Source organism: Falco biarmicus, chromosome 11 (assembly GCF_023638135.1).
Source record: "Falco biarmicus isolate bFalBia1 chromosome 11, bFalBia1.pri, whole genome shotgun sequence".
NCBI lineage: Eukaryota > Metazoa > Chordata > Aves > Falconiformes > Falconidae > Falco > Falco biarmicus.
The window spans coordinates 9,237,916-9,251,753 of NC_079298.1; the positions used below are offsets into that span (position 1 = coordinate 9,237,916).

Here is a 13,838-nt window from a genome sequence, read left to right on the forward strand (position 1 = left end):
CCAGTCTCACATGTTATACTGTCAGAGGAGCAAAAATTGGCCTGTAGTTAATGCTTATCTTCTGGGAAGTCTATCTTTAAGCAGTTAGAGCTCTTGGAGTTGAAATAGCCAAGAAATTGCATCTCTTATTGCCAAATATGATTATTTTCTGTGTCTGAAGTGCTTTGTTCATAAGAACAGAGCTATAATTCTGAGCCTGTTCATCCAAAAAGCAAGAATCGGTTTGATTTTAGTAAGGGAAATCTTCTGTAGCTGTCAGTGCCAGCAGTTGTGTTGTGATGGCAGATTAAGTGGGTAGGAGTTCCATCCTTCAGTGGCCACAGGTACATATGCATTACACTAATTAACAACTGCTTAACAGTTATGCTTCCTGAACATATGAGTCAAAGTCAGCTAGTTTGGACTCAGTACAGTCCTACGCAAGAGAGGACCATGTAAAGTTTGATGCAAAAGCAAAAAACACCCAGTTTTATGAGTCGTGTTAATGGATAAAACATCTGAAAGCTATCTTAGTGGCTGAAATAACACTGTTTCCATACAGAGGAAGACCTAATGGTTGGATTAACTTTGCCTATGTTTTGCAAAGAAATTTTTCTATTTGATAAAATATAACAGGGAAAGTTTAGCTCACAATAAAATACACTTCAATACACTTTTTTCCAACAAGTTTAAAATAATTGTTCATGTTGTACCCAAATCCAGCAAAGCGCTGCCTTCTGTTTCAAAGCTGTAGAAACTGAAGGGCAAATCCTAATGCTATAGAAATCTCACTACTGTTAAAGTGAATGCAGTTAGCACACAACCTTTACACTTTTAATTGCAGTGTCACTCAGTGATTAAATGTTCCATTTGAGTAGACAGTCTCAGACATTTTTTTCTAAAAATGATGGCCGTTCTTTGTGGAATTGTACGTTGTTTACATCAAATAATAGCTATGCTCCCTAATATCACATAACTGAAAATAATTAGGGGCTGGTTGTTTCCTGAAAAGTCTGTTAGTCTTTTCCCCCTCCCAAAACCACCACAGTGGTCTTGTCTTTAAAGACGTGGTCAATTATAACATGTGCTTATATTCATAACCTCGAATCCAGCTACACTGAATCCTGCCAATTGTCTCATTGTATTCTCTCTCAGTGCTTCTTTTTTTAAGGTACTCTTCCCTTCAGATCAGTTGCCTTGCAAACTGTTTTATTTCAAGAGTATCTTTTTAATTTTTGAACCTATATTCAGACTCACTTTGGATTGCTGTTCCTGGAGAAAAGTGAGCAGCAGTTGGGTAAATGGGGAGTGATGTGGGTTTTGTGTGTAATGTCACAGGATCAAGGGCCTTGTTCAGTAATCTGTGTTCTGGTTGCTAGAAGAACATTAATATATTTCTGAGAAACACAGAATTTTGTGTTAGAGCAGCTGTTGGTTTCATGGATATTATCAGATGTTTCTGAGGGACTTGCCAAATTGGTGTAATTTGTAAAACTGCCAGTTTAAGAAGCAAGTCATGTCTGAGGGAGTAGGAGTGAGCTTGTCCCGTACAGGTTCCAATTTTCAGTCAGAAAAGAAACCCACTAAACACATCCCAGCATATTTTTTTCCCATTTAAATTTTGGCTAATACCAAACATCTCCAGTCTGATTCAGCTGATTATATTCCCATCAGAACACAAAAGAGTATTAATAATGTCTTGATCCCCATGGAGTGTCTTGGATTTTAACAAGAAGCAGCACAGTATCAAGCTTAGGCGTTCTGACCATCCCTTTTTTTACTCCCAAGCTGCTTTATTTTACTCCTAAACCCTCTACCCCAGCCTCACTTTTCTTCTTTTGGGGTCATGTTCAGTCATTTAACCAGAAGAACCTGTGATAAACTTGCTAACACTTTCCTGGATTGAAGTGAAATTGAGGAGACAGCAGGTGTGAGTTAGCAACCTCATTGCAAGTAAGTAAGATTAAAGACAGGGAAGACATTCAGAATGTGCATACCTTTTGTATGTAAGCTGCTTCTCTCTGTAAACTGTGGGGTCATAATTAATTCTATTTTCAGAAATTTAAGCCACTTTGAATGAATATGTGATTCTCAGGAAATATATGCTAAATCAGTAAATACATTTTTGAACCAACTATTATTTATCAGCAGGGGCTTTGGCATCTGGTTGCTCCATTATAATTAACTAATACTATGCAAATACTGCTGCAGAGAATGGAAAAATAACTCATTTGTGTTTGAGGGGAGCAATGTGACAAAGACAGTGAGCACATGGAAATATTAATTTGCAAGAGTGCATGAGATGGCTCCTTAGCTACATTAGTGATTTGAACAATATCAGGAATTACTATTCCTTCTGCAGTCTTCGTCTATATGGGCTTTTCAGTATCAATCACCATAGCAACAACCACTGTTAGTAGTGAGACTGCAATTCAGCTGCATTATTCCCTCCATGGGAGGCCTGTCATTTTTTCAGAGCAATGCACTTCAAGGTCATCTTCATTTACCTCCATCTCCTTTGCTGCCCTTCCTGGAGGGCAGCATTCCGTGGGAAACTTGTCCTTCTAGGCATGAATCCGTGCTCTTAGAGACTGGCATTTGACCGATGATCTGTATGAAATATTCAGGTATTTGGTAAAGCACACCAATTGTCTGCAGACAAAACAATTTAGATACAGTTAAGCCTGAAAATAAATACTAGCTAAATAAAGCTAACAAGATGAGAGCATGGGTAACTGGCCTGGGAGTTCCAACTTAATTTAGCTTGTCTTGGACTCTGTGACCTCTTTATCCATGGTCCAGCTCAGAGATTCATTCGTAGGCAGTGGTAGCTGGGTTTGCACTTTGTGCAGAATACCTGGACAGGTGGAGCTCAGGCATTCTGCTCCTGTAGCCATGTGGAGCTCAGATCCTAAACTTCACAGCTTAGGAGAGTTTCTGAAGTCCACCAGCCTCTCCTGCCAGTGCTGAAGCAGCGATAAATCAACAGCAGATCTCTCCCTCCCTAGTGCAAATGTTAGTATGTGCAAATCGTCCTTTGCCTTCTTTGGGAGATCTGTTACCAGGTTTAAGCAAACACAAAATTTTGAGCCACACTTTTTTAAAGTCACTTTGGTAAGGGTGTCAGAAAAATGCAGTGTAATAATTCATCTTATTTTCTTGTCTTCAGCATCAGTAATTGCTGTTATCCACTTTACCACAAGCTTTACTGAATAATTATCTTCCTTTAAGCCATTCATGTAATTTCAAGAGGAACTGACTTTTTTTTGGAGGAGAGAGATGAATTAAATATCTGACTCTTCCTGAAAAGCTAGAAAACTTTAATTAAAGATTAGCAGTGACAGCAGTTATAGTCCATTGTACATAATTCCCAGCTCCTATTAATGATGGATATCCTGTTTCATGTTTTGAGTTTTATCCAGATTTGAGGATCCATGCTTGGTAGAGGCGTCCATTGTAGAAATGTTATGTACAAATATGTATTTTTGGAAATTACAGTTCTCAAAGAGTGCCTTTCAAACATTCTGCTTTTCTCTATAAGCACTTAAAAAGCATGTGGTAGAATTATCTTAATTTTTTGGTGCAGCGCCTGAGCTAAGATTCTCCCTGCTGCACCAGGCTGCTCACTAAAGCCTGTGGTTAAATCCTGGCTCCAAGCAAAAGCGAGCCAGCCAGTACAGAAATACTAAATCCACAACTACAATCTCTCTCTTTTCTTTTTTTTTTTCCCCTCCTTTTTTTTTTCTTTTTTTAACCTCCTCTATCCAAAGACTGCTTCTGCTCCACTCAAGAGATGTGACAAGACTGCAGCTGGAGGCTGTGAGGCAAAAACTGTGACACTTGTCCTCTATGTAAACAGTACAAGGCAGAAATTAATGCAGAACACCTCTGGTGTATATTGTCTATAGGCCAAAGCACATGTACACTGTCATTTAGATGTGATATTTTGCTTCTTAAAACTGTGAAGAACCTTAACGGATTACAGTATTCTACAAAACTGCTTTTGTAATTAGGCTTGTTTATTGCTTTGAAGCCTGTTGGTTAAATACTTCTTGACAAACATTTCCAAGATTTCTACTGGGATCACTTCACATTTGAAGTAGGTTTTGCACCCTAGAGTACAACATTTATTAATTTCTTTGGCACTAAGGAAAGCAAGCTAATATTTGTTTCCTTTGTTTTGCACGAATAAGCTTACGATAGACAGGTAGCAAAATCAGAGAATGCAAACAAATTGCTCAAGTTGAAGCAAAAATACCCCAGTGATCATTTAATTACTATCTGCACATTTTCTGTTGAAATGCTCCAGAGGCAGTGAAATGCTGTATGGGACTGTCTAGGTACCCTGACAAATTTATGAAAGGAGATGTGAAGTAAACTGTTCCTGGGACTTGACTTCTCGTCTCTCCAGGTGCTGTGTAAGTTAATTTGTAATGCTGCTTTTTATTAGGTTCTTGAAGCCAGCACCAAACCATGCAGCAGGGACCCCAAAAAGCATGAGTGTGCTGGCTCTTGCCTAGGTGCAGCGGGATTGTAAGCAGCTTTTCTCCGCTGTTGCCTGTTCGTGCCAGAGCAAGTCCCTGAGCGGCTAGAAGCTGCAGACTTTGCTTTATCCTGGTGTGCCCTGCGGATTTTAGCTGTCAGAGAGGATAACGGAAGGGTGAGAGGAATTGGGATGTTATCTGCCTTCCCATGGCCAGCAGGAGAGCCAGCTGCACACGGAGATGGGGGTCCCTGCTGGAGTCATGCGTGACCCAGAAGGAACTGTCCCATTTGAGCTGGCCTGAAGGTGGCCTTTGGGTCTGTAAATGAAGAAAAAGGCATTTTTACTTCTTGAGTTCACCAGGAGGTGCCTAGAGCAGCCTTCTGTAGTGAGGGACCACATGCTCCCATGCGGTGCTGCTGGTGCACGCACTGCAGTGGCCCCTGTGAAGCTCTGGTGGCTGTCCAGTGGCCTCCTTGTCACGGCACAGTGGTAGCAGCCCGTCAGTCTTACTGGTTGTCCTGTAATTGCCGCTATAATTGCAGGTGGGAAGACCTGAGCACAAAGGGCAAAGAGCTGCTCTTCTGCCTCCTAGGCCTTGTCCCAGTGCAGGCGATGCCCTGCCAGTGCTGGTGCCACTGCCCCTGGCTTTAGCTGCCTGAGCGAGTTGCAGAGGTTGATCCCCACCTAAGGACTGCATGGTGGGAAGGGGGAGTTAGCAACAGCCAGACTGCTGTGTGTGTTCAGTGGAGGGAGAACTTGTAGTCTCTAGTGCTGTCATCATACTAAATTTAATTTAAAAATAAAATAAAATAATCATGACCATGCCATATTTCTAGCTAGTAATTCACAAGCTTCACTGAGAAAGTCCTCATGAGAGGTTACAAAAGCTGAACTGCTTCTGTTTTCTGGCTGTGATTATCGGTAATTTTATATCTGTACTGGGATTTGTAGGTGCAGAGGAGGAGCTTTTGTGCAAACTTCCATTGTCTGTATCCCACACATGTTTATCAGTTGCTAATTTGCCAATGCAGCAGATTTCTGAAGGGAAATGCATAGAGACACAAGGAGGGGTAGAGGTGGGACCAGGAAAACAGCAAGGGAAAAAAGATGGGCTCATTACAGCTGGGGGAAAGGAAATTAATGCACATTTGGAGTGTGCAAATCATTACAACCTTGGCCAAAAATTAGGGATCAAAGGACTGTGCAAAATTTTGCTCACTGATCTGTTTCTGAGATTCATCAAAATAATGCCAGAAAAGCATTTCTTCTTCTCAGCCTTGATCTATTACAGAAATTGTACATAGCCCTAGAAATATTGCTGTTTCTTGCTTCCTTTTTTGAATAGATTAGTAAGATTATAACTGTTACCTTAAATTTCCACTTGGCAGTTCCATATTATGCATCATCTAAAGAGAGTGCTAGTTTATACAGCTGTGTACTGATTGGTGAGGTTAATTATTTCTAGTTATGGGGTAAGGATAGAAAAGTATGCTCAGTGAAGAAAAAGAGCAGAATGTGGGTGAAAAGCGGAGCATTTTAATGGTCTCAATTCTGCCATGCGAAAGAGATTTGGATTTTTTTCAGATGCTTCTCTGCCAGACTGTGCTCATATTTTGGGTCCTTACGAGAGGGATTTATCTGCTAATATTAATGGTCTGATCCCAGTTCCCTCTCTTTGGAGAGGAGAAATATTAGCCCCTCCAAAGGACAGTTCTATCACAAGGTAGGTGCCAGGAGTTGCCTGTTCAGGGCATCTCTCTGTATCCAAAATACCCTACCGAGTACAGAAGGAGCTTGAGCAATGGACTAGATGATACTTCAGTGTCTAACACTAGGTGCTCCTTTGGTGACCACGCTCTTGCATTTAATTATTGATGTCAAGTTAGGCACACAGCAGTGTGCAGCTGAGATTCTCTTGTAACATTTACCTCTGTTGGAAGGAGCTTGGGTCATGGTCGGTGCATGGTAGTATTGCACCAGGGAAGACAAACCTCTTTTAATTAGGCAGATTGGTACTCTGGTAGACACAGTAACATCTGGGAAACCTGGGACTAAACAGGACAGAGCACAGGACAGGCGGGGAAAAGTATATATATTGTCACGCTGTGCTGTAAAACTACAGGCTGCTTAGGTTAACAGACAGAGCCCAGCAGGTTTGCAAGCGAGAATGTAAGTAAGTGTCCATGTACAAATGAACATGCTAGATACGTAACTGCTAGATAGAGTTTCATTCCCAGGTGTAAGACCAACCTGGTCTAGCGGGAGGTGTCCCTGCCCATGGCAGGAAGGTTGGAACTTTAAGGATGGTCTTTAAGGTCCCTTCCAACCCAAATCATTCAATGATTCTATGATAAAACATGTATTTCAGACATAATATTTCAGTAGAATGCCACTAGGTTCCTGTCGTTGGATGAAAGCTGGGTAATGACAAGTGCCTTACAGAGATTCTGCTGCTTTCCAGATGCACTCGCCATCGCAGTGATCTGTGCCAGCTGAACTGTGTGGTTTATCATAGGGGCTCTGCAGATATGACAGTAAATAGTTCTGCATCTGAAGACAAAAAGACTCCCAAGTGCAATGTAAAAAAAAAAAAAAAGTTTTCTTGTAATTTATTTGTATATATTCATTGTACTTGTAATTTATTAAAGCCATAACTTTCCTGTAGATGACTGAAACTGCAGAAACAGAACTCTTTTTTTTTTTAAGTAACTACCTAAAAGTACATACAGAAAATTTCTTCCAGGGTTTTGGTTCCCCCACACTGTGATGAAATAAAGTGACTGTGAAGTGCACATTGTTGGAGTACCTGAAAGTTTAATTTCAGCAGGCTTCTCTGGTTCAGCTGTCCATTAAGCTTGCAGAGGAGAGTACTCCACTCAGCTTCCTATCTGACAAACGCCTCATTTGTATGTTAATGTTGAGTTGTGATTTTCAGGGAAGACATTCAGTGTGTTGTAAAGGGCCTTACTGGCAGATTGCAGCTAAATTGATGCTCAACTCACTAAATATTTACCCTACACATCCCACTTAATATGTCCAAAACCAGGCACACTGTGAAATCCTGAAACCTGATTCTGTGCTTCTGAAAGTCAGGAAGCTGGCAATGTCAGTGCGGAACAAAGCGAAGCGCTGTGCGAGTCCACCAGTGTGTGCCAGTACACCCCCAGCCTGCCCTGCAGTCTCCCTGCTCCTTCTGTGCTGTCACCCCGTCCGCTGGGGCTTGCCTGGCTGCTCTTGCCTCAACACCAGAGCAGCGCTGCAGCTGCGCACCCCTCCAGCTTCTACCTGCAGTTCTCTCAGCCCTGCTGCCCCTTCTCCTTCAGGGCTGCCCATGGCCCATAGAGGACTCGCCCGATGGCACAGCTGGGGAGATGCATCCTCACCTGCTCCTTGCCATGTAGGTTGCCATTGGGAAAAACGTTTTGGGTTAGGACAGGCAAGGTAATGCTTTTGTGCCCTCGCCCTCCCCCTTGTCTCAGACATTCTTGACTAAAGCTAGCACAGTGGAGAGGGGTAGGTTGGAGACCTCACAGCTCACCTGTTTGTTTTTATTCCCAAGCCTGTTCTCCCAATGAGTTCCAGTGCAGCAACAAATCGTGTATCTCCATCATCTTCGTGTGTGACGGCGACGATGACTGCGGGGATGGCAGCGATGAGAGAAAATGCTCCCCTCTCACCTGCAACCCCAATGAGTTCCAGTGCAACAACAGCGTGTGCATCCCAGAGCTGTGGGTCTGTGATAACCAGCCGGACTGCGAGGATCAGTCGGACGAGTCCGTTGAGAAGTGTGGCTATGATGCCAAGGCCCTCAACACCTGCGCGGCTCATGAGTTCCAGTGTGGCAATGGGGAATGCATCCACCTGAACTGGAAGTGTGACGGGGACGAAGACTGCAAGGACAAGTCTGATGAGCAGGATTGCCGTAAGTGTCTGCAGGGGTAGGGCAGGGCCGAGGGCTTCTCTTTGTGGGGGAGAGGGGCCAGAGGGCTGCTGTGGGCCATGTTCTAAGGCAAGTCTTTGATGTCTGTGCAGCAACTGTGTGCCTGACAAGGAGCGTTTGTGTCCCAGATGGCATGGCTGGGTGCCCAGCCCAGCAGGGTCAGGTGTATTCTAGATTCCTTTTATGCTTTTTCCTTGAGGATTCAGAGAGGAGGTGCAGGAGCTGTTAGATGGTACTGTGCTTCTGAAGAGATTTGTTTCACTAGAAAGACAGGGAATGGAAAATGGGAAAAATGTTCAAAGCCCTCAGGCTGCATGGTGGGGTCACAGCCTGGAGGTTAGAAGCCACAATGCTAAAGGGAATATATGATCACCAGAAAAAAAAATAATTAATTTTCTGCCTCTGAAGTTAGAGTATACTGAACAAGGCAGTCAAGAGCAGTACCTCTGAAATGCACTTTGAGCTTGGCTTGATAAAGGCACAGAGCTAATAAATAATGGATGTCTTTTCAGCTGGCTTTATGCATTTAACATGGTGTTGGTGTGCATGGTATTTCGAATGTTTCATCCATTTTTAGCCACTAAACTGTTCAAGCTGGTCACTTACCTGAGGAAGAAGAGAGAGAGACAAGAAAATAAGAGCAAAATGTTTTTCTAAAATATTCATAATGACAAGATTGAAATAAAATAAAATATTTACATAGCTGTATATATTTAGCAGCTCTGACACTGGGCCACCTCTGGGGAGGAAGGCAGCAACCAGCTGCAGAAACCAGACATTTTTGCAAAGGTACCTAAGAAAATTTACTGCTTTTGCCAGCACCATCTTTTCATAACCATGACAACACTTGAGTCCAGGCTGGTGAGCTCAGAGCAGCTATGTGGGAGAGCCCTTCAAGGAGCAGGGGATCAGACTCTCTCCCGGGCAGAGAGAGACAGATGTAAATTCAGTGGCTTCTTTAACAAGAGGAGGGTGATGTAGTAAGTCCTGGACACCACTGTTTACACTGCAAGAGCAGGGAGATGAGCCACGGGTAACCCTCAAGCTGCTGTGCCTTTAAAAGAGCCAAGGACTCCTAAAGAGAGAGGTGACAGCAGAATAGGAGAAGCCAAATATTTTGTTAGGAAGAGAGTAACCTTGACCACTGGGTACAAGTATGTCATCACTGTCAACCCCCTTCCAAGTAGGGACGGATGAGGTAAAATGTCTTCTTCTTCGTCTCCAAGAAGGTGGTACAGGAGCTGACAAAGCTCTTGGGCAGCAGGTACCCAGGCAGTGCTGCCAGGGTCTGAAGCATCACAGGGACAGTGGAGTCAGGAGACAAAGCTTGTTCCTGGCATCCATTGCAGTACGAAGTGACTGTAAGAAAGCCAGGCAGGAGCACATCCAGTGGAGATGTGCACCGCTGGCTGGGACAGCCTGTGTTGTTTGGTGCCTGATTTTATTCTGAGACCTCCTGCAGACAATGCTGTACTTCTGTCCCTTCTGACTCAGGAGGCAGTGGCTAGGCCCACGTGACAAACACAGGTGAAGAACTGGTGTCTGGCACAGGAGGCTCCCAGAAGAACTGGTACCTGTCCCACAGGCTGCATTCCCTGCAGTGATGGCAGCCTGGCAGGATGGCTGAGTTTAGACAGCTCAGGAGAGGGAAAGGCGAGCCCCCTTCTATTTTCGAGTGGTGAAAGAGGGGAGCACCTTACCGGTGGTGCTTTCCAATGAAATGTCTAAAATTTCAGTCCCTGTTGTCTCCTTGAAAGGAGTTGTTTTAAGTCCACAGGCACCATTTACTTGGACACTGTGCTGGGTGAGGGGAGCAGGATTGTGCCCATGTACCCTGCCAAGTCAGAAGGAGCACTCTGTTCCCCAGCTTATTTCCTTGATCTCGGAGACACCAGCAATATCCAGCTGATGATGTAATGAAACTCAAACTAACGAGCTCAAACTGCCGAGAAGCGAGGCCCAAAAGGAGCACAGCTCTGACAGCATCCCTTGGCTACAGAGCGGCTTCATCTAGTAGCACCTCCAGATGTGCCAAGGGCAGCCTCCCTGGGGCAGAGGACGCAGCGCAGCACGGTGCTGACAACCAGTGGAGGAAGGAGGAAATGTGGCAGAAGTGACTTGGGACAATTATATCTCTCTGACTAGTGGAGGTTTAGCACCCGAGGTTTTCTCCAGTAAGTCTCTGTACAGCGCAACGTAAAGCTTATCTCCCCAGGAGAAACGAGCCCGTAAGCAGCTGCTGCTGCTGCTGCGCACAGCCCTGTGGGCCAGGCAACAGCGGGATTCAAAGCCCCATGGTTCAGCTGCTGCAGTGCTCCTCCGTACGGCGTGCCTGGTTCTGCCCTTTAGACCAGGCAAACCAGGAGTCACCCCAGTGCCACAGAGGCGCACAAGCCGGCTGCTGTTCACGCCGCGAGGAGGGAAGTCTCCAAAGTAGTAGTAGCCAGGAGAGGACTTGCAGCACTGGGTGCTTGTGTAGCTGATGGGTCGACTGGGCCAGAGTGAAAACCGATGTTGCTTCCCCATCCTAAATGCAGCCGCTGCTTGGATGCACAAGCCTGCAGTAAGAAAGTGACATTTGAGAGCTCTGGAAACTCAGCATCAGTGTCCATCTGTTGGACTGAAGAGTTCAGGGATTGACCTTTATTATTTTCCTCTCCAGGAATTCTTACTTTGAGATCAGTATCGCGTGGCACACAGGGAGTTACAGGTGTATGACACTGCTCTATTCTCTTAGCAACAGGGGTGGCACAAGTACCACTGGGTTTGACTTATTTAAAACTGCAGATTCCAGCACTACATCTTCTCTTGGAGGAAAGGGGAATCATATGGGGCTTGCATTGTACAAAATTGAGGGATGGGAGCTAATGCTTTAAAAAAAAAAAAAAGTCATGAGGCCATCACCAGTCGTTTGTTATAAGCATTTTGGGGGGAAAGAACGAGCAGAGCAGAAATGAAGGGTGACAATTGGTGAACAGGTTTTGGCAGCGAGACAGCAAATAAATAGGAGGGAATGAGTCATTTCAGGAAAGCTGTGTGAGAACATTGAGTGGTTGGGTTTTTTTCCCTAGCATATATATTCAAATATGTATATATATTTATAAAATGAACATTGGGTTAGATTTATTAGTCTCCAAATCTGGAATGGTTATATTTTAAAATGTCCTTTGCAACTCACATTAGGGCATCCGGGAGGGAGACTAAATAATGCTTACAATTGACAGCTAGAAAATAGATCCCTTGAGACCTGACCTCACACTTCTGTGCCTCTGTCTCCCCACCTATAAAATGGGATTGATGCATTTTGCAAATGATGGGGTTTTCTTGAGATTAAGTTCATTTGGGGTGGGGGAACAACAGAAGAAACACACGTTCAGACTTGTATTCTAGAATATATCTGCTGAATCTGAGCAATACAGCTTTGTGCCCAGTATTTGCAAATGGGAAGCGTGTCTGAGTGCACCTGTTAATTTAGCAGAGCTTTGGTAAATTGTTTCATATTTGATTTGTGGAGCAGAAGAGGTGGCTATAATACTGCTGAGATTTCACTGATTTAAATCCTCCAAAATAGCATAGCAATTTTCTGAACATCTTCTGCAAATAAACAGCACAGCTCTTCCCTCTTCTTGGGATATTGCTCTGCTTTGGGAAGGGCCCCGATGGCAAACTGCTGTCAACTCTTGACAGTGGTGCTGAGATGGGTTTGTGTCCCAGCTTCAGGATAGCAAAGTTCCTGGCCCACTCCCCTCAAACTATGTTCTCCAGGCCAGGTATAAATATAGCATTCTCTCTCCTCCTACTGAAAAACACACCAGAAAATAGAAATGCTGTATATGTATTTGAATATCTTTGTGATTAGTAAGAGTTCTTACAGTATCTGCTCTTTTTAGATGTCTGTTAGGAGGCTCAGGGGCCATTCCTCAAAGGTCTGAACTTCCACAGCTCTGCTGGAATGAGAATTCAGCCAGGAAACCAAGCCTGGTCTCCAAACTTCTGTCTCTTCTTTTTGAAGCAAAAGCTCTGTGCAGAAATCTTGTACAGTCCCACGTCTGTGTGTTGCAGTCCCTGTAGCCACCCAGCTAAGAGGCTGTGCTGTCATTTTTCTCTGTCTTGTGATGCTTGTGCTTGTGTCTTTGCAATTCCTGCAAAATTATCCTTCATTTTAATTTGTTTTACGATTAGAAACATTTCTATTCTTAGCATCTAGCTATAACTGCTTTTTGGAAGAGCTTTTACAGTTGAGGACATTTAGTAGGTTTTATAACAGCTGCCTTCCAAATCTGTAGCTGTTGTCATGCAGATTTACTTGATGAACTGGAGACCTGTTCCTGCTCCAGGAAAGACAGGGCCCCCAGTGGCTTTAATTATGTGTTACACATTTGTAGGGGGTTAATAATTACAGTCAGCAATGGAGGACCATCCTTTCCACGTATAGAAGTTGCTACAGAAAAGGTGAAGTAAACATGCTTCACATGTTGGGGGTGAAGATGAGAAATAATTGTGGCAAGGGGATTTTCAGATAGCCAGTAGGAAAAGCTTTGCAATGGCCAAGGTTTAGCTTGGACAAGCCAGGATTGCCTAGGGGCAAAGTGGTCTCTCCGTTGTCAGGGCTTCTCCAGGCAGGTGGTTGTACTTGGCAGGAATGGTTCGAGCAGGAGTGTCTCTGCCTCCCTGCAGGAGCTTTCAGTGCCACTTCCAGATCTGTGGTCTGTGATTCTCCCAGGCCACGACTTTGTTTCTTCCTTTCCTTCATTTTTCTCCCTTTAGAGCAGCAGTTCCCGCATGCTTACTTTGGAGCTGCTGTCCCAGATATCCCACTGAGGTTCTCCATTTCTGAGCCTGAGTTTATTAGCTGAAATGTGGTGACACAGCTGGTCCCATAACTATGCTTATTGCTTGGGATTTTTTTCTTGCTTTGCAGCTTTTTGTGAATATAGTGCATATGGCTTCCCTCTCCAAGAAGCAGTGCTATTTCCAAACTTCCCTCATGTGAATACTGTATATTTCTAAAGGCAGGATTTCTCCCTTCTACCAGCCCTGCAGTTGTGGCTTTTCCTGTCTCTTGTGCCCTTCTCTGACTGAAGATGCGCTAGAGCTAAGTCCAGTGAAGCAGGCATGAATCTGGATCCTGCATCCTGTGGGATGCAGTCACCACTAATGCTGAGCCTTTGTGCAACTAATACTTCAGGGTATCGATGCTAGCTCACTTCATGTCTGTGGCTCTTCCTGGGTTATCTGAAAGTAGTAATTTTTGTATTAGGACTAGTTTTTCAAATTGTCAGGGAAGGTCTGCCACATAGCTTTCACCTCCCACGTAGTAACATCAGTGCTGGCCTCCTCTAGCTACTCAGAGGCAGTAATTTTCTGTCATATGATACCAGGACGCAATCAGCAAGATGGAAAGGCTAGAATCAAGAGCTCTCCAGGGTACGC

At 44.1% G+C, this 13,838-nt stretch overlaps 1 protein-coding gene across 3 annotated transcripts in view; it reads left to right on the forward strand.

Moving 5' to 3' along the window:
* The window catches only part of LRP8 (LDL receptor related protein 8), a 194,223-nt gene that overhangs the window by 159,070 nt on the left and 21,315 nt on the right, over positions 1-13,838 (forward strand). For all 3 annotated transcript variants that reach the window (XM_056356674.1, XM_056356675.1, XM_056356676.1), the window contains one exon: positions 8,025-8,387. In XM_056356674.1, coding sequence (XP_056212649.1) covers positions 8,025-8,387 — 363 coding nt within the window. The remainder of the gene's footprint in view (positions 1-8,024; positions 8,388-13,838) is intronic.